Here is a 20,146-nt window from a genome sequence, read left to right on the forward strand (position 1 = left end):
AACTTCACTTCTGTCAGATCTCTTACGGCATCTCAAGTATTCTGCAAGGCCTTTTACTTTACAGAAACAATCAATATAAAAAAGATCGCATAAGTATAAGAAAGATCGCATAGGAACCAACTATATAAACACAATTTGTATATTACAGAGACACAGAAAAATTAAAAATGGGTGTCGGCGAGCATGTAGCGATGGCATCCTATTTGGCTGGCAGCGTTGTCGTGGCGACCAGTGTTGCGCTGGCACACGGCTGGCAACTCACGCTGGCTGGCCTGGTCGTCGTGCCAATAGCGCTAGTCGTCGCTGCCCTTGTTGCCAAGGTATTTCACGATATACTTAGTTGTTCTAAACTCTCTATTCCCTCATTCTCTTAATATAGTCCGATGTGACGGCCATTCGGCACTAGCGGAGAGCGTTCAGGTATAAGCCCAAGGCCTTTACGTACTTTCTGAGGTACGTGGTGTCACATAATCAACTTTCCAACTCCAGGCTGTTAAAAAAAATCTCAGATATATCCGATAAAATTGGCTCAATCTGAGACTCGAACCCACTATACTAACCAGGTAAGTAAATACACAAAACATTAGCATAATGAAGCATACTGTGATGCTTATTGTAGCACGATAACAAGACAACACGTGCTAATATGGCATCAATTACTCAAACAATTAATACATTCATTATATAAGGAGCCCAAAATAATTTTGAAGATCTCTTAAATTATCTTTTCTTTTCCAGAACCAAACCCGCTGCTCAGCAGATGAAGTAGTGGCGTATGGTACGGCTGGGCGCATAGTTGAACAGGCGCTCTCTGCCATACGCACGGTTAGAGCGTACTCGGGAGAAAAGGTTGAAGTAACCAGGTAAGCCTTATAAAATGTTTCGATTAAAATAGCACTGTTACGTATCACAAACATTATTAAATCTATGCTAATAAAATATTTGACGCCTTCCTATAAGTATAAGAGTTCCCGATCTCGATCAGGGTAAAGTGCATTTAAAATTTCTAAATCCTTTTGTTTCTGATTTGGTCTGGCGGTTTTGATTTAGCACCATGTCAAAGAAGTACCTACAAATTGAATTAAAATTCAAGTATGATGCCACGTTAAATCTAAGACTGCATCATTACAGTTACAACCACGCGAGATAACAGAAGGGCTAACTTGAATAAAAATCCTCTGAAGTCTGTTGTTTCTCCAACAGATACTCAGAAGCCCTAGGTGGTGCCAGTTCGGCAGCGCGCCGCCGCTGCGCGTGGTCGGGAACGGGCGCTGGCCTCGGCTGGCTACTGACGTACGGCCTCAACGCCATAGTGTTCGCGTATGGAGCCGCGCTGTGTGTGAGCGACATGCCTCTACCACCTGAGGAGAGGACTTATCATCCTGGAGTTATGGTCACGGTAAGACTATCTTTGATAAGTTATTTAAAAGTTCAATCTTTCCCCCTAAGTCCAAAAACACAAGTTTTAAATGATAGATCTACTTAGCTATGTTTCACCAACCTAAGCCTCCTTAGATCTTTTTGGGTTTGTAAAAACAAAAGAAGAGATTTCTAAACCGAAAAACTTTTTCGGCCTAAAAATCTAGAAATTGGTGTGAATCGGCCAGAAAAGTATTCCAGATTTTTCTTGATTATCAACTTACTAGAATATTCCTTATACATTTTAGTAAAAAACATGGATAGATGGGAATGCTAAGTAAATAGATATAATATACTCAAAATTTTTCTTTTTTTTCTTGATTTGTGGCTTTTTGTAGTGCCAGGGATAAAATGTTATTGACTTCTAGTGTGAAGTCGAATTGTAATGGCAATATTTTCCGTGATTGTTTTTGCATAGGTAGATACTGTCCCTGCGCGAATTTATTTTTGCATCCGCGAAAAATGTTATGGTAAGTATATTTGGTGTAGGTACAACTTTCTAATCTAAACATATTATCCTTCACAGGTCCTCTTCTGCACTTTCATGGCAGCTCAAAACATCGCCATGTTGAACCCGCATCTGGAAATCTTCTCGACCGCGCGGGGCGCTGCCAAGTCGTTGTTTGGTCTTCTAGAACGACAGTCCAAGATCAACGCGTTAAACAATTCTGGACTTAAGCCTGACGCGTTTAAGGGCGATATCGTGTTTGATAATTTGTACTTTAATTATCCATCGAGGCCTGATATGAAGGTAAGCTTTTTGAGCATTATTTAGCTTAGAGAAAAACATCAAAACCTATGCCAACATCTGTTTATTCTAAAACCTAGTAAACTATTAGGTTTTTACGGAATGTCGCATCGAACATTGGAAAACGAACATTTCAGGTTTAGAATAATTTGCTATGATTAATTTGCTTTTACTAGTAATTTTTAAGTCCTTGGAATTTCGACTATCTAGGTAGGGGTTAAAAGGGGTAATTGAAAATAAACGATAAGAAATGGACAGGGAAGCACTTATCTCTGCAATATGAGATCTCTACCAGTGACCCTCGGCAGTCTTGGGAATGGTTGTAATAGAAGAAGAACACTTAGGCACAACAAAAGTTTAATTTTGGAGCCTCGATAGCTCAACGGTTGAGGAGCAAACTGAATTCCTTAAGGTCGGCGACGGTTCAAACCCCACCCGTTGCACTATTGTAGTACCTACTCCTAGCACAAGCTTTACGCTTAATTGAAGGGGAAAAGGGGAGTAATAGTCATGATTAGCAAGGTTAATATTCTTTTTTTTATCTTTTTTTTACATCCAACTCACTTCTTTCAGGTACTCAGAGGGTTAAGTCTGAAGGTGAAGGCGGGTGAAACAGTGGCTCTAGTGGGAGGCTCGGGTTGCGGCAAGTCGACGCTGCTACAGCTTCTCCAGCGCGCCTACGAGCCGGACAGTGGCAACATTGTGGTGGACGGCAACAAGCTCCATACCCTACACTTACACCATTTCCGGAGAAGGATTGGTAAGTGATATACAAGATTCCCAAGTCCCATTCTCGTATGAAATTCCTCAGTGCTTGAAGACTAAAGTCTACGAACAGTGCGTGCCAATGATAACATATAGATCCGATAACTGGTCGATAATTTATGAGCCTCATAAGAAAGCTTAGAGTCACTCAGTGGGCGATGGAGAGAGCTATGCTTGGAATTTCTCTAAATGATCAAATCAGGAACGAGAAGATCTGACATAGCTCAACTAACTGGCTGAGAAGCTGAAATGGCAATCTTGTGCTGATTGTGTCCAGCGGCTCCCAGCAACTCGTTTAAGATTATTATCGAACTCATCATCTCAACACGAATAGAGCACGGGCCTCCTATCAGAATGAGAAGGATTTAGTTTTTCACGCTGCCTAAGTGCGTGCGTGACTAAAGGCAAATTAACAATGTTGTCTTTAAAGGTGATGATGTGAACGCGGGACTTTGACCGTTAGCAATAGAATCTAAACCTTGATCCCGCATGTAATAGATAATCGTGGACACAAATAAACCCAATTGTTGTATTTTGTTCAGGTGTCGTAGGCCAAGAACCAGTGCTGTTCAGTGGAACGATTCGAGAGAACATAATGCTGGGAGTAGAAGACGCCACGGAGGCGGACATGATCGAAGCGGCCAAAACCGCGCACGCTCACCAGTTCATCACTAAACTGACCAATGTAAGTATTTCCCCTCCCGAGGAAACAAAAGCTTGATTCACGTACAGCGAGACCCTCTTAAACAAGATTTCAATTCAACCCAATAAACAAAGTATTCGGTATTTGGTTCATATATTCAAAGATCCTGAAAAACATATCAGAAGGTTCATCGGAACAAAAAACAGTATCTTGTCAATATGACATCAGTAAAATTTTCTTGGATGAAACCTAGAAATTTACCAATGACGATCTGACAATACACATACATAAAGAAGCCCAGCCTGGTTGAGCTTTGAGATAACATTTAAGCCCCTTTAGGTATATCTCACGAGTTGGAAAACTAAAAAACCAATGTCTTGCTGGACAGCCAACATAAGTGAAGCTCAGTCTCACTACTCATGGATACCTACAACCAATATTATAATATGAGCAATATTATTATACTGCCCAGACAATTAAGTGCGTTAATAAATCCCCAATTTAAACATCTAAGTTTCAGTTAAAAATATCCTATGTACTCTTTCATCAGGGCTACGACACCACCCTCGGTGAAAGGGGAGCGCAGTTGTCGGGAGGTCAGAAGCAACGGGTGGCCATCGCTCGCGCGTTGCTGAGGAAGCCGGCCATCCTGCTGCTGGACGAGCCCACATCCGCGCTGGACCCGGCCGCTGAGCGACAGGTTCAGGCGGCTCTGGACGCTGCCAGCAAAGGGAGGACTACCTTAGTGGTCTCGCATAGGTTCGTATCTATTTCTTGAATTTTTACGTTTTATAGAAGATTATCTTTCTTTTTGAGAATAAATTCTTTAACCACATCTTTGTTAATATGTTGTGCCATATTATGTATAATGGGCACATTATTGTAAATAATTGATGACTGCTGGTGTGGACTATGTAAAACAAACTTGCCAGTGGTTCCTAAAGACTAAAGTTGCAAAAATATGGCCAGTCAGTGAGGACTGCCGACAGAAGTTGAAAAAAGTCTAAAAACCCCCGACACAAAACCCCTCTTAAACAGTAAGGTAACAATATTATGTACCTACTGGCCTTTATAAGTATATTTTGATCCAAACGTTGTCACATCGGAGGACCGCTAAGCAAATAAAATAATGGCCCTATGCGAACAAGATATGATGCTCCTCCGATTGAATGTCACAGAGGTCATGTCCGTGTTAAAAACTCTGTGGTACCTACGGCTTACCTATTCATCTCTGTTCAGGTTATCGACAATAGTGAACGCATCTCGCATAGTATACATCGAGCAGGGCGCGGTGCTGGAGCAGGGCTCACACCTGGAACTGCTGGAGAAGAAGGGCGCCTACTGGAAACTGTTGCAAGACGATATGACGCATAGGTAAGCATTTGACATGGGACAACAAGTTAGACTTCCTATAATCCGCCAAAATAGACAAATCTGTATGGAACGATGTACTCGTAGGTAGCTATATCATGCGATATGAACCACCCACCCTCCTGCTACTACACATGCAGGAATAGCAGGCAACCAAGCAAGCAATATGCCACTCAACGGTCACTCTTCAATTAATATTCAACCGAAGAATCTAAATATCCGCGCCTGTCAAACTATCAGTTCAAAAATCGAACTGCCTGACTAATACTTGAATGTGATTCTTTGCAGAAGTATAGAAGCCACACAGTCCGAGTCCACAGAAGACGACGAGGTGGTGGAAGCGGAAGCAGAACAGAAGCTGAATAGGGTTAGACGGAGCAGCAGCATTTGCTCCACACATAGAGGTATGTTTTAAACATTGAAAAAGAAAGAAAGAAAAAGTGGCTAGTCCACTTATTTATGTCTATAAGAGATCTTTACTACTACCCCTTGGCAGTGCGAGAGGTTGTAAAGGAAGTTCAATTAAGTATTCGTGATAAGCTTAATAGATTATTATTAATAATGTAATAAAATTTTCCTATGCAGAATCGTTCCGGGGCAATCGTTTTGTCCGCGGCAGTCTTCGGCTCGGATCCATGTCGTCAAACCAAGTGACTTCCGTACCGCATCTAACTCAGGAAGACGTAAGTAATACCTCAGTTAAAAGCAATCGAAGTAGAGTTAGACTATTTCACAGATAGCATGTGAAAAATCATAGGAAAAGCCTTTTCATAAGTAACAGTTCCGAGTAACCTTTGAATATATTCATGAAGAAAAATCGCACAATGTTTGAAAATTATTTCATTTTAATCTCGCTTTATTGTTTGAATTTCGCGAACGCAGAGTCGTCGACCCGAGCTATCGAGCACGCGAGCGAGAAAACTCACATCCCTACGCGTTAGAAATCAGAAAGGGAAAAAGTAAAAACATCTTGTTCAATTAATGTAGCAAACAAACGTTTGCTACGTTTCACGAAAAGTGAATGTTATTGTAAGTGCAAAAATTCTCTTTTCGAGAAAGATCAATAAAAGTAGCACATTGCATTACTGTAGCAAATTTTGTAAGTGCGAAATTTGAAAAATCACTCTCCGTGAAAAATCGCCAGTGAAATTTTTCGGAAGAAAAATAATAATATCTAGTTTGATAATGGTTTCTTGTCTCAACTTAAAGCTCTAAAAGACGAAATATGTATGGTATCATAATAATTCCGAAAAAGAAAACAATTGGTCAAGGGAAAAGCGCCGAGAGAAAGTAAATGAACTAAAACATTTCTCCAGGACACCGAAGTTGAGGAGGAAGAAGAGAAAGAAGCGAACGTGTCGACCTGGCAGCTGCTCAAGCTGAACAGCGAGGAGTGGCCCTTCCTCGCTGGTGGAGGAGCAGCTTCCTTGCTCATCGGAGCCACTATGCCTGTCTTCGCGTATTTATTCTCCAAGTTATATGGCGTAAGTGACTATTTCTTCATCTCTCGCCCACTCTGCCATCGCTACTTCTCCCTCTCCCATTTCCCATTTATTTTCTTTTTACTTCTCAATTTTTTCATAACAACCCTTCGTCCGCGTGGACTACACTTTCAAACCCCTATTTTACCTGTTTAGGAGTTGAATTTTCAAAAATTCTTTCTTAGCGGATGTCTGCGCCATAATAGCTATCTACATGACATACAGCCCAATCCGTCTAATAGTTTGAGCAGTGCGTTGATAGATGAGTCGTTCAGCTTTTCCTTTTATATATACAGATAATAATGTTAAATCCATTAGATCATAATGTCATTTTTTCAGGCAAACTCTACCTGTCTAACGGTATCTCAATGAATTATCTCCTTTTGCAGATGTTCTCTTGGCCAGATCACGACGAAATCCTCCGCCAATCTCAGATCTACGCAGGCCTGTTTGCCTGTGCAGCGCTAGTGAGTGGCGTCGTCACCTTCCTCCAAGCCTGGCTGTTCGGGCTGGCCGGCGCCAAGCTTACGGATAGACTGAGGATACTCACGTTCAACAACTACTTAGTACAGGTTGGTATTGTTATTTATAGTTTGGTTTGTCATTCACCAATATGGTTGAGACGTTGGTTGTTGGCATCAAACAAACTCTTGATTATTTTAGTAGTAAGACTTAGGTTATAGCCCTCTGCCGTACCTTCAAATGTTGTATGGAACATGAATCTGATATTCCGTCACAAAGTATCTGAACTGTAAAATGATCAGATCAGAATCAGATTGTATCCTTCTTTATAGTTATATAGCCGTCATCAGCCTTCAATTCAGGAGCTCGGGGATTGGATCACGGCTAGGCACCTCTAACTTTTCGGGGTTAGATGCGTTTTAGGCAATTAAAGATCTCTTGCTTTATAGGAAGGAAAACATCTGTAATGTAACCTGCATGCCTGAGAGGTCTCCATAATTTTTTCAAAGGCGTGTTTGAACTCTGCCAATCTGCTCAAGGCCAGCATGGCAGACTGTGGCCTGCCATGTGACTGTGGACTGTGGCCCTTCTCATGCTGAGAGTATAGTGGGCCTATAGTGGGTATGGGTTCACTATGATCCTCCTTACCATTGTTTTTAAATATTCCCTCTATTACAGGAACAAGGCTGGTTCGACGTGCCCACAAACTCAGTCGGGGCTCTGTGTGCTCGACTAGCGTCAGATTGTGCTGCGGTGCAGGGTGCTACTGGTACGTCCTTTTTAGGCGTAATACGTTCGTATAGAGAAGGGCATAAGACGGGCAACCTTCCCTCTTTGTCCAGAAATGCCATGTTTTCAACAACAAACTTCCATTGTTCAGGAACTCGGCTGGGCACGATGCTGCAAGGCATCAGCACTATGGTGCTGGGCGTGGGGCTGGCGCTGGCTTACTCCTGGAAGATGACCCTCGTCAGCTTGCTGAGCGTGCCATGCGTAAGTTAAACTTTACTCAATCATCTGCGATCACCAAGTGTAAACCAACGTGGTGATTATGGGCAAACCTTCCCAGGACCTTCCTTCGTCCAGCAGTGGACTTTTATAGGCTATTGATGACAGATCGCATATGACGGTTTTGGCTACTAAATCAATAATGTTGTTGTATCTTCAGGTAATCGGTGGCATCTGCTTGGAAGGCTGGGTGACGAAGAAGTCTGAAGTGAAGGAGCAACGCGCCCTGGAGAGTGCGTCACGGCTCGCCACTGAAGCGGTGCTCAACGTGCGGACTGTACATAGTTTAGGTAAGCCATTTTTATTTTAGCTTTTCGATCTCCTGAAAAAGTCGGTTAATGAAACCGTTGCATTTAAAACAACGAAACGAACGAAAACATCGTGGAACAGATGTTTGTACTTTGTACGGGAGGATTGACGGTTATACGTGGCAGGAACGCAAACGTCGAAAGGGCATTGGTATGCCGGGAGCACACGAACACACTTTCGAAAGAATACCTGATATCTGATCCGTGTAATGCAGTTGTCTCTCCTGAGGATTGTTTCAAGTGTTATTTTCCTACAGGGTGACTGTAGCAATCGTTTTTTGCCCGCAGGCGTGGAGTGGGCGATCCTCGGGCGCTACTCCGCCGCGCTGGACGAGGCGGAGCGGCAGAACAGCACGCGCTGGGTGCGCGGGCCGGTGTACGGGCTGTGCCTGTGCGCGCCCACGCTGGGCTACGCGGTCTCGCTCGCGTACGGCGGCTACCTCATCGCGAGAGAGGACTTGAACTACGAGTACGCTATACTGTAAGTTGACGGCAACGAAAACCTCCTAAGCCAAGCATACAGGTTGTAACCAGAACGCAACCAAAAACGAACTGTGATACTTACTGATGATTACTGATAAGATACCACAAAAAAACGCGAAAATAAAATAAAATAAAATCGCACGAAATCACCAAAACTCAAAACTCTGCAAGACTTTTTGTTACTGTGTAGCAAAATCTTACACAAATTACTTAAACTTGTCATCAACCAGTGTACGTCTAGAAGTGTGGAGTCTACCCCATTGGTACATACGCAAAGCCACGCGTATTTTATAAACCTTTCAAGTCTCCAAAAATCTCTGATGAGAAATCAGGAAAGTGGTACTGACTAACCCATGTCTATTCCTCCCCAGGGTATCGGAAGCTCTGATCTACGGCGCGTGGATGTTGGCCGAGGCGCTGTCGTTCGCGCCCAACTTCGCGGCCGCGCGCCGCTCCGGCGCCCGCATCATCCGAGCCCTGGCGCGGCAACCCCTGGTACAGACCGAGCCCACTGCTGTGGATGATCCCTCATGGGTAAGTTACATCGCCCCTAACTGAAGATATTAAGCCATGATAGTCTAGGTAGTTAAGACGTTCACCTCCCAATCGAAATGTCAAAAAACAGGTGTGTGTCGGTAACTTTTCGGAATTCAAGGAATGTAAATGCGTTTTGAGCATTATATATCACTTGCTTTAACAGTGGAGCAAAATATCTTGAGGAAACCTGTTTTCCTTCGAGAACCGCCACCTTTGAGAACATTATGAAGAGTACCTACTCCATAATCTTCTTGAAGGTGTGTGAAGTCTGCCCATCCGCACTTGGCCAGCGTGGTAGACTATGGCCAAAACCTTTCTGATTCTGAGAGGAGACTCGACCTCTGAGCCAGTGCGCGATGGGTTAATCATGATGATGATGGACTGAAATTACTCATACTGATTACAGTATTTATCCGACATGGATGTTTAATCCGCCAACGGTCGACTTTGGAAGAATGATGCTAAGTGTATTTATGTAAATCGGTGAACACTTTATCGCGTGTTCACTCAATGTTTACCTTTATCTCAAAAGTCATATCAAGTGTGTGAGAGCATGTCATACTTAACCTACTCCGATTCATAGAATCTCTTTTATGGGACCTTAAATTAGATTTACTATAATCTTTTATATGTTGTAGGTAGGTATATGATCCAAGCAATAAACAAGTCGTTGATACAGCAAAGTAGTAGGTACATGTTCCAAACTTTTGATGGACCCACAATTTGGCATGATTTTAATATCACACACGCAAAGCGTATTTTCGATTTTCTATCGTATTTCTAGGATTTCTTCTCCTCCCCGTGGAGAAGAAACCCTCCTTTTTGATTGGCTGCCAAATTCGACAGACGCCAGTTCGACACATTCAGCTATTATCTTCTGCTAGGTTACATCAAGAATCTTTTGAGCTTTTTGTTGAAGTAAACAACTGTTGTACAGGTCGCGACCGGTAAACTGGACTTCTCAAACATCCACTTCCACTACCCCACGAGGTCCAACGTGCCCGTGCTGCGGGGCCTGAGCCTGGAGCTGCCCGCCGGCAAGACCCTCGCGCTGGTCGGGCCCTCCGGCTGCGGGAAGTCCACCATCATGCATCTACTGATGAGGAGCTACGACCCCAACCAGGGCGTTGTGGTAAGACACACACCTAATAGCTTCTACCCTCCTCATTCTAAGACCCGTGCTGTAAAGTAGGCTGGCGTTGAGTTGAAGATAATGAACGAATTTAATGAACGCTAATAAAATAGCGAGCAAACGAGCAGGCGGGACACCTGATGTTAAGTGATTACCACTGTTCATGAACACTTGCAGCACTAGAGGTACCACCAATGCGTTGCCGGCCCTTCAGGAATTTGTTGGTCCGCCCCTTGAATGAACCCATGTTGTAATCTAGTGATCATGATGATGTTTTTCTCCATTTCATATCATTCGACTGCATAGTTAGCTATTATTTATTTTTGAGAAAGATTAAAGTCCCCGATTATTTGCAGAGGCTGGACGGACGCGACATTCGACGCGAGCTGGCGCTGCCGCGGCTGCGCGCGCAGCTCGGGCTCGTGCAGCAGGAGCCCGTGATGTTCGAGCGCTCCATCCGCGACAACATCGCGTACGGCGACAACTCGCGCCACGTCGCGCTCGAGGAGATCATCGCGGCTGCTCAGCAAGCCAACGTGCACTCCTTCGTCGCTACTCTACCCTCGGTAAGCGCGTGACTATACTCTGTCCACGGAGAGAAGTAAATGTAGGGTCTCTCTGTTACGTAATCCCATACAAATGACAAAGACAATACAGTTAGTGGGTGTTAACCATTTTGAGTGACCAACCAATCACAAACGAACCTAGGTATGTTTCCCGTACAAACGACTGTCTACTGACCTGCCGGGCGATTCAGAACAATCGATTCGGAAAGTTATCGTTCGATAAGACGTATTTTTCAATGAAGAGTACGTCTTATCGAACGGTAACTTACCGAATCGAGTGTTCTGAATCGCCCGGCTGGTAGAGTGTGGTTCTGTGTGGTGGTATGTAGTGCTTGTTTTTCCTGTTTCTTTAGTAGTGAGAGGTTTACGACAGTTAAGTATGACCTAATATTCCCATGTCCCCTATAACTTATCTCTTTGTCCTCAGGGCTACGACACGGTGCTGGAAGCGGGTTCCGCGGCGCTTTCCGGAGGTCAGAAGCAGCGCGTGGCGATAGCGCGAGCCTTGTTACGGAATCCTAGAGTGCTGCTGCTCGACGAGGCTACTTCTGCACTCGACGCTGCGAGCGAAAAGGTAATAAACTATCCCAACTTAGCCATAGAAACACGTGGTACTTTGCAAAACTCCGTAAGGTGCAAGGAATAGTTTTACCACAGCGAGTGTACAGGTTGGAAATAGGCATCTTCTAGGTAAACGCGTCCCATCTCAAGCCACATTATCACTTTCCATCAGTTGTGATTGTGTCAAGCGCTTGCCTTATAATAAATAAAAAAACGTTCATATTAGCTAGGTTTACACAGGACATAGTTGAAAGTTTAGAAACATATATTTTAACAAACTTGCTCGATCCGTACTAAACTTTTTCTTCGTGTAAGTGCTAGTTATCTAGTGAGAGTCTTCGTTCGTTACCACGCTACTGGCAAAACCGTGCCACATACCTCTAACTTTTCGGATTTAATGTGTGTTTGCAATTAAGCATCATTTGCTTTAACGATGAAGGAAAACATCGTGAGGAAACCTGCATGCCTGAGAGTCCTCCGATGTTCTTAAAGGCGTGTGAAGTCTGCCGATCCACATTTGGCCAGCGTGTTGGACTGTGGCCAACCTTCTCATTCTCAAAAGACACCCGTGTTAAAAAATCAGCCAGCAATGGGTTTAATCATGATGATGATGTTGGAACTGTGAATTTTAGCCATAGAGAGAGTCATCCAAGTAACTGATTGTGATAATCACACTGTAGCTATCAATTAACGGTGGTGGTGGTTGATTTGTCGATGTAGAAATATTAACTTCTCGTTATTTCAGGTGGTACAGGCGGCTTTGGAGAGCGCGTCGAAGGACAGGACGACAGTGATCATCGCCCACCGCCTCGCTACAGTGCGGCACGCGGACGTCATCTGTGTCGTTGATGGAGGTAACTTTCCGAAACTTCGCTGTAAAATTATTATAGACGACGTACCATAATATCTTATAGCGTTACTATAAATAAATGAGTATTTATTAACTAGATACTTTGTACAATTCCGCGATAAGTTTCATGAAACATCGTAACAATCGTTTAACTACTTGTTAATGGTCTGTGAGAGCTTGCAGTCATGGCTAGTGGTAGCTCTACCGATATTGCCATGCCGCCAAACGATATAGCGTCTCGATATGATGCCGCGTAGAAATCGATTAGAGTTGCTTCCATTTTAAAATTGCTTCTTCGCTTGCCACTAGGTGAGATCATTGTCAAATGCTACACTACTTATCAATGAATAAAATGATAAGTTGTGCAAAGTTCAAAGTTTGTCATATTTCACAGTAGATTTCTTAGTTGAAAAGCAGCAAAATTGTTACCTACTTTGCCCGAGTTGGTACAGCAAAGTTTTTTTTTAATTAGACGCCTGTGTACCTAAATAGGTATTTACTTACTTTGCAATAATCCGCATCGACTATGAGACAGTAGGGTAATATTGTGTGTTCTAGCTCAAGTCTCTAGATGACGCGGCGCGCCAGCGCGCGCCGGATCTATAAGACTTAAGCTAGAACACACAATATTTTCACAATAGATATCAGTTACAAGAGAATGATCAGGTTATTGTTACTAACTCATGTAGAAAGATGATTCAATGGTTGATTTAGCACATTCTCAACTGATGCAACTACTTACGATACTGAGTTGGAATATTTTATACAAATTCTATTCTTAAGCATCGATTAGATTATTTAGATTTAGAATAATTTATATTTTGTACTGGAACCCTCAAGAACCTACCTAATGCAATTAATGTAGCACTCATCTCAAATTTATGTTAAGCGGAGGTTCAGTTTATGATGGGAGCAAGTTAAAGCGGAACAGGTATGTCAGTTTATTAATATAAGTAATTAGTAACCACACTCCTTTATCGTAAAGTAAAAATTCAAGTGTTGCGGTATAAAGGTTCAAACACGATCGTTCAATTATTCAATCATTCATTTATTCATTTATTCAAGTATTCAACTCATGGTAAGTGGTGTGTCAGTTTAAGATGGAAGCATACTAAACCAGAACAGGTACGTTTGTCAGTTTATTAATATAAGTATAATTAGTGACCACACTCCCTTACCGAACATTCAAGTGTTGCGGTATAAAGGTTCAAAGACAATCGATCAATCATTCAATCATTCATTCATTCATTTATTCAAGTATTCAACTCATGGTAAGTGGTGTGTCAGTTTAAGATGGAAGCATACTAAACCGGAACAGGTACGTTTGTCAGTTTATTAATATAAGTATAATTAGTAACCACACTCCCTTATCGAAAATTCAAGTGTTGCGGTATAAAGGTTCAAAGACGATCGTTCAATCATTCAATCATTCATTTATTCAAGTATTCAAAACATGGTAAGTGGTGTGTCAGTTTAGGATGGAAAGCATGCTATGCCGGAACAGGTAAGTATGTCGGTATATAAGTATCAATAATAATTACTAACCACACTCTTATAATAGAAGGTTAAAATTCAAGTGTTGTAGTATTAAGGTTCATCCAATTCATTCATTCATTCTAGTGTTATGGTATCCCACTAAAGCAAGTGTCCGAGTCAGAGGTGCATGCCCGGGATCGAACCCCTGCCCGACTTATAACCGGAGGCAGCGGACGTCTTAATCACTATGCTATCATGACTCATAGAGTAGATCGAGTTCGGTTGATAGACCTACTATTCCATAAAATACTTACATTAACACTTTTCTACCTAACTATTTTTGCCGATAAAATCATATTTCATATAAGTAAGTACCTATAAGTACTTTTTATTCTCTAAATGGGCGATAATTTTTATAAAATTATTATTAATCGATCCGCTTTTGGTAAGTAACTAATGAAATATTATATTGTATTTTGGCATTACACTATTTCAATTGCTGTAAACATTACCTACATAGTGCATAATATGCATACTTATCTAATGTAGAAATACAGAACAGACGCCATGAGTGTTAAAAAATAATATCAAAGTAGGTATAGTCGGGATACATCATGTGTTAACTAAAAGTGATTCTTTTTCGGTGTCTAATGACTCGTATTGCAGGATTGCATATTTGCAGTTTGCTTCCTAATAGGGAATCCTAAACATGCATGCGGCATCTTATGTATGTGTGTAATAATGAGATCTTTGAATGTCATTCTAATTACTTTTATGTTTAAGAGTCATTATTCTATGCAAATACTATGAACTTTTGACTTTATTGATTGACTATTAGAAGAACCTAAATTCTGTAAGCACTGTTTTCACTACGCATTTCTTTTGTGAGCACTTCAACGAGCAAACGTTTACTTAATTCACTTAAAAAATCATTTTTTAAATTTCAAAAAGCAGTTGTTTAGCTTCAGTATGTATGTATTTTTTTATTTTTTTTATTTTTTACATATTTTAATGAAAGAGTTGTGCATCTACAGAGAAATAATATTTTTTTTAATATTAACTTCTTACCTAATAGTATTTTAAAAAGTTACATTAAGTACATACATGTTTAAATTTCATTTCACCAAAAAATCTTTAATTGTTTCAGAACTAGTTAATAGTATGATGTAACAACATTAAAAAAATGTTTTTTCTATAACAGGGCTTCGAACTTTAGTAATAATCCTTTTAATTCGGATGACGAATTACCTATAACTTCAAATTCAACTTCAAAGAGTAAATCACTCAATAAATTGAAGAAATCAAAAAAGCGGCAGTCAGATTCAGAATCTGAACCGGAACCACCTGTAAAGCGTAAGAAAGCGCTTCAAAAAAAGCCTGTCAAGGCTGCACGTCCTTCATGGGAGTCTGAGGTGAGTTATTACACTTTATTTTTACTGTAAATATAATATTATTACAATTGTTTTCAAGAAATATTAGAATTCTGACTGAATATAAGCATCAACTAAACCCTTTAAGAAGATATTAATGGTTTTTTTACATCATTATATTTAATTATTTAATTATTAGTTAATATTAGCTTAGCACGTTTGAATATGGAGCCTAAGGTCTCAAGTTCGATTCTTGAGCTGGATCAAATAAATTGTTAGCTTTAGGGGAGGTTTCGCAACTCAACTCTGGGTTGTTGAATTTATTGATGGAAACCTATTTATTAATAAACATTTTATTAACTGAGTTAATATTTTTTAATAACTAAAAATATTATTTTTGTCTTTTCAGTACGAAGAAGAAGTGGTGCAAAAGCTTGAACCACTTAAAAATTTTATCACCAAAAAAATAGCATCTGGGTATTCTACCCAGCGAAAACCAGAGAAATTAATAACGGAAGGCGATTATTACTTAGAACTCCGCATCTATAACGCTGCTGAAGCATCAAAGATAAGCCCGGGTAATCGATGGCGTCACGCCCTTTTTACTTATAAGTCATGTATGGATACCAACTCAGAAATTTGGCAGGCAACGAATCGCTTGGTCGCTGCTGCTAAGGAAGATTTTAAAGGGGTTAAACCTACACTATACCCAGCATGAAAATTTTAACTGCATTTTACTAACTTCAAATAATAAGTACTCTTACTTAGTATAATCTCATAATGACTTTTTGTGATATTTGTAATATAACAGTGCAAAAATACTTTTCACATAAGAAAAGTTATATACATAAGTCTAATTGTTTACTTCGCACAGAATTCGATAATGTTCAAATAATTGGAACTGCTTTTAAGAACAGAATACTAAGCTATCGTGTATGTCCATCAAAAAAAATTTTGTTACCTGAGCAATTTTTATCTGAAGTTGTAAATACGATATGTAATTTAGTAAAAAGAAGTCTTGAGAAACATAATGCTCTTAAAATAAATTTTGAACTATTTGCGACTTTTACTTTGCCAAAAAATAATGAAAAATCTTTGAAGTCGTTTAATACTAAATATGTACAAATTTTTCAATCCACAAACATAAAAAATATATATTTAGAGTGTGTAAAAAGCCTGCTTAACAAATTATCAGAGTTTGAACATTCAGAATCAGGCTGGTCTTTTGACTCTTTGAATAATTTAGAAGTAAACATTAATAAATATAATCCTTTAAGGACAGGCTCCTATATTCCACTACCAATAAAAATTCTGAAAACTAGATCTTGTGTAAATATTAAAAATAGTGATGATAAGTGTTTTCTGTGGAGTATATTAGCACATATGTATCCCACCGATAAAAACTGTAATAGAGTATCTTCATATCCTCATTATTCAAAAGTTTTAAAAACAGATGGTATGTCGTTTCCACCATCTTTTGAGGATATCACATTATTTGAAAAAAATAATTCTGACATAAGTGTTAATATATACAGTTTAGAAAAAAATGGTGATATTAACGGACCTCTGTACAAAACCAGCAAGCGTAAACTTGTTCATGTTAATTTGCTTTACATTACTAAAAACAATAAAAGACATTTTTGTTTGATAAGAAACTTTGAACGGTTGGTTCATAGTCAACTTACTAAAAATAAGTCTAAAATTTTTTTATGTGAGGAGTGCTTCATTTATTTCAATTCAGAAGAAAAATTATGCAAACATAATTGTGCTAGAATTAAAACTGTTCTTCCAGAGAAAAATAGTAAATTATATTTTGATAATTATGAAAGAACTCAAAGAATACCAATTGTGATTTATGGTGATTTTGAAAGTTTATTAAGAGAATATTCTGATAAAAGTAAATCTGGGCATACTGAAACCATACAGGTTCATGAAGCCACATCTTTCGCGTACTATATTTGTTGTGAATCTAAACCTGAACTTAATGAACTGGTTTCATACATAGGAGCTAACTGTGCTCAAAAATTTGTAGAAACAATTTCAAATGATGTCAAACGATTACATGCAATTTTGTTAGAAAATAATCCCATGAAACTACTTACTGAAACTGAAAAGAAATGTTTTCATAATGCAAAAGTTTGCTGTATATGTAAACAAAAATTTACATCCACAGATAAAATTGTAGCAGATCACGATCATTTTACAGGGGAATATAGAGGCGCGGCTCACAACATTTGCAACTTGAGTGCAAAGAAATGTCCTTTTATACCTATTATATTTCATAATTTAAGTAATTACGATTGCCATCTTTTTATTAAAGAGTTAGCGAGTATTAATGGTCGTATAAATATTATTCCAAAAAATAAAGAAAAATACATATCTTTCACAAAATTTATATCAATTGATTCAAAAACTGCTGCTCAGCTGAAATTCATCGATTCTTTTAATTTTCTCAGTTGTAGCTTAGATAAATTAGCTAGATCTTTACATCAAGACGACTTCGTAAACTTGCGTAGGTATTACAGTGATCAGTATTTATTTGATTTGATTTGCAGAAAGGGTGTGTACTGCTATGATTATATAGACTCTTTAAAACGTTACGATGAAACTGAGTTACCAAAACGAAAACATTTTTTTAATAAACTTACTTCAGAACTTATTTCGGAAGAAGATTATAAACATGCATTGAAAGTTTGGAAAACTTTTAAAATAAAAAATTTAGGCGAATATACAGATTTATATTTAAAATGTGATGTACTATTACTAGCAGATAGTTTTGAAAAATTCAGAAAAATTAGCTTAGCAACCTATTGCTTAGATCCGTGCTATTATGTTTCTTCACCTTCTTTAAGTTGGGATGCAATGCTTTTGCATACCAATGTAAAATTAGACCTTATAACTGATGTGGAGATGTATCAAATGATTGAAAAAGGTATACGAGGTGGTCTAGCTCAGTGTTCTTTAAGGTATGCTAAAGCTAACAATAAATATATGTCTGACTATGATATCAACAAATCAAGTAGCTTTTTGGTATATTTAGACTGTGTGAACCTGTATGGTTATGCAATGATGATGAAACTTCCTACAAGTAATTTTAAATTTTTGAACAAAGACCAAATTGAGACTTTTGAAATTGATTCTATTACTGTTGATAGTAACATTGGTTATATACTTGAAGTAGATCTTAGTTATCCATCTGAAATACATGACGCTCACTCAGATTTACCATTTGCTGCTGAAAAATTTACACCTTTTGGTCATAGAAATGCCAAGCTTATTGCAAATTTATACGACAAATGTTCCTATGTTATTCACTACATCCATTTAAAAGAATGTCTTAAAAACGGTCTAAAATTGTTAAAAATTCATAGAATTCTATCATTTGAACAAAAAGAATTTTTGAAACCATATATTGAATTGAATACCTCTTTGAGGCAAAAAGCAGAGTCTGAATTTGAAAAAGACTTTTTCAAAAAACAAAATAATGCTATTTTTGGTAAAACCATAGAAAATAAAAGAAAACAAGTAAATGTAAAACTTGTTAATACATGGACAGATAAGAATAATAAGACAAACAGGATTATTGGAGCAGAAAAGTATGTAAGTGCGCCTAACTTTAAATGTTTGTCGATATTTACAGATAATTTGGTTGCAATCCAATTAGAACAAACGAAATTAATTTTGGATAGACCAATTTATGTGGGGTTTACTGTTTTAGAGTTAGCTAAAACACATTTATATAACTTTCACTATTCTATAATGAAACCATTATATAAAGAAAATATTGAACTTTGTTATACTGATACTGATAGCTTACTATATCGCATATATACTGATGATTTTTATTCAGACATGAAAAAGAATATTAAGTTTTTCGATACCAGCAATTTTAGCAATAAAAATGTTTACAATATCCCTCAAGCAAATATGAAAATTCCGGGGTTTTTTAAAGATGAGATGGGTGGAGATGTTATTGTTGAATTTGTTGGCTTACGAGCAAAATTGTATTGTATTGAATCACAAAAAATGTCTATTAAAAAGGCAAAAGGAGTGACAACATCTGTTACCAAAAGGTTGGATATAGATAAATACAAAAATGTGTTATACTACAATCAATCAGTCAGAAAGAATATGTGTGTTATTAGATCTAAAAATCATAATGTATATACCCAAAAAATTAATAAGTTAGTTTTAAATAGTGAAGATGATAAAAGACAAATTTTAAAGAAGCAATTTAAAACGTTGCCGTGGGGGCACTACAGTACAATTTTTTAGTTGTTAATTTGTACAAGATTTTATGTTATTCATTACTGTGCAATTTTGATTGTTCATGTATGCATGCAAATATTGAAATAAATATTTACTACTCATCATCACTGTCATTTTATTATTTTACCTTTTAGTTTTTTATTTTTATATTTATCGAGATCAATAACTTGAGTTATAGTGATATCATAGCAGGTGATAATGTTTGCTTACTGACCTTTACGTTTGTTTAAATAGACCTTCAATTTCAACATTATATCCTTATCACCTTGGTCAAGAAATGAAAATGCAGTAAGCAAACATTAAGCAAAATTAAAAAACCTTTACATTGAAGGGAATCGAACCCTTGAAATATTTGAAAAAACTTGATTGTACTACCTAATATTTACATGGAATACGTTAATATTATTAGGTACTTAGTACAATCATAATGTTTTCAATTAATAGTTTAAAATTTAAAAAAACAATTTTATTCTTTTAACCACGTTTATTTCATAAATAATGAATTCATGCTACAGCTCCTTACTCTAAAAAACACTATTTTTATAAACAAAAAATATGATGATATTTAAAAATAAGCAAATTACATTTCAACAATAGTTCACATTTATATGGAGTGAGTAATTTTTGACATTATTTTACCTATCAAATTTTCTGTAGCATCCATAACTTCATCGTAATTATCCTTGACTACATACTG

At 38.4% G+C, this 20,146-nt stretch overlaps 1 protein-coding gene across 1 annotated transcript in view; it reads left to right on the plus strand.

Moving 5' to 3' along the window:
• The window catches only part of LOC123870764 (multidrug resistance protein homolog 49-like), a 53,814-nt gene that overhangs the window by 24,705 nt on the left and 8,963 nt on the right, over positions 1 to 20,146 (plus strand). Inside the window, exons 5-25 of the mRNA XM_045914170.1 lie at positions 149 to 320; positions 739 to 863; positions 1,204 to 1,399; positions 1,946 to 2,170; positions 2,741 to 2,927; positions 3,475 to 3,617; positions 4,126 to 4,334; positions 4,815 to 4,949; positions 5,235 to 5,350; positions 5,532 to 5,629; positions 6,263 to 6,430; positions 6,817 to 6,999; positions 7,568 to 7,658; positions 7,770 to 7,882; positions 8,058 to 8,187; positions 8,494 to 8,686; positions 9,060 to 9,222; positions 10,163 to 10,357; positions 10,714 to 10,923; positions 11,351 to 11,497; positions 12,230 to 12,338. Coding sequence (XP_045770126.1) covers positions 149 to 320; positions 739 to 863; positions 1,204 to 1,399; positions 1,946 to 2,170; positions 2,741 to 2,927; positions 3,475 to 3,617; positions 4,126 to 4,334; positions 4,815 to 4,949; positions 5,235 to 5,350; positions 5,532 to 5,629; positions 6,263 to 6,430; positions 6,817 to 6,999; positions 7,568 to 7,658; positions 7,770 to 7,882; positions 8,058 to 8,187; positions 8,494 to 8,686; positions 9,060 to 9,222; positions 10,163 to 10,357; positions 10,714 to 10,923; positions 11,351 to 11,497; positions 12,230 to 12,338 — 3,308 coding nt within the window. The remainder of the gene's footprint in view (positions 1 to 148; positions 321 to 738; positions 864 to 1,203; positions 1,400 to 1,945; positions 2,171 to 2,740; positions 2,928 to 3,474; positions 3,618 to 4,125; positions 4,335 to 4,814; positions 4,950 to 5,234; positions 5,351 to 5,531; positions 5,630 to 6,262; positions 6,431 to 6,816; positions 7,000 to 7,567; positions 7,659 to 7,769; positions 7,883 to 8,057; positions 8,188 to 8,493; positions 8,687 to 9,059; positions 9,223 to 10,162; positions 10,358 to 10,713; positions 10,924 to 11,350; positions 11,498 to 12,229; positions 12,339 to 20,146) is intronic.

Source organism: Maniola jurtina, chromosome 13, assembly GCF_905333055.1.
Source record: "Maniola jurtina chromosome 13, ilManJurt1.1, whole genome shotgun sequence".
Classification (NCBI taxonomy): domain Eukaryota; kingdom Metazoa; phylum Arthropoda; class Insecta; order Lepidoptera; family Nymphalidae; genus Maniola; species Maniola jurtina.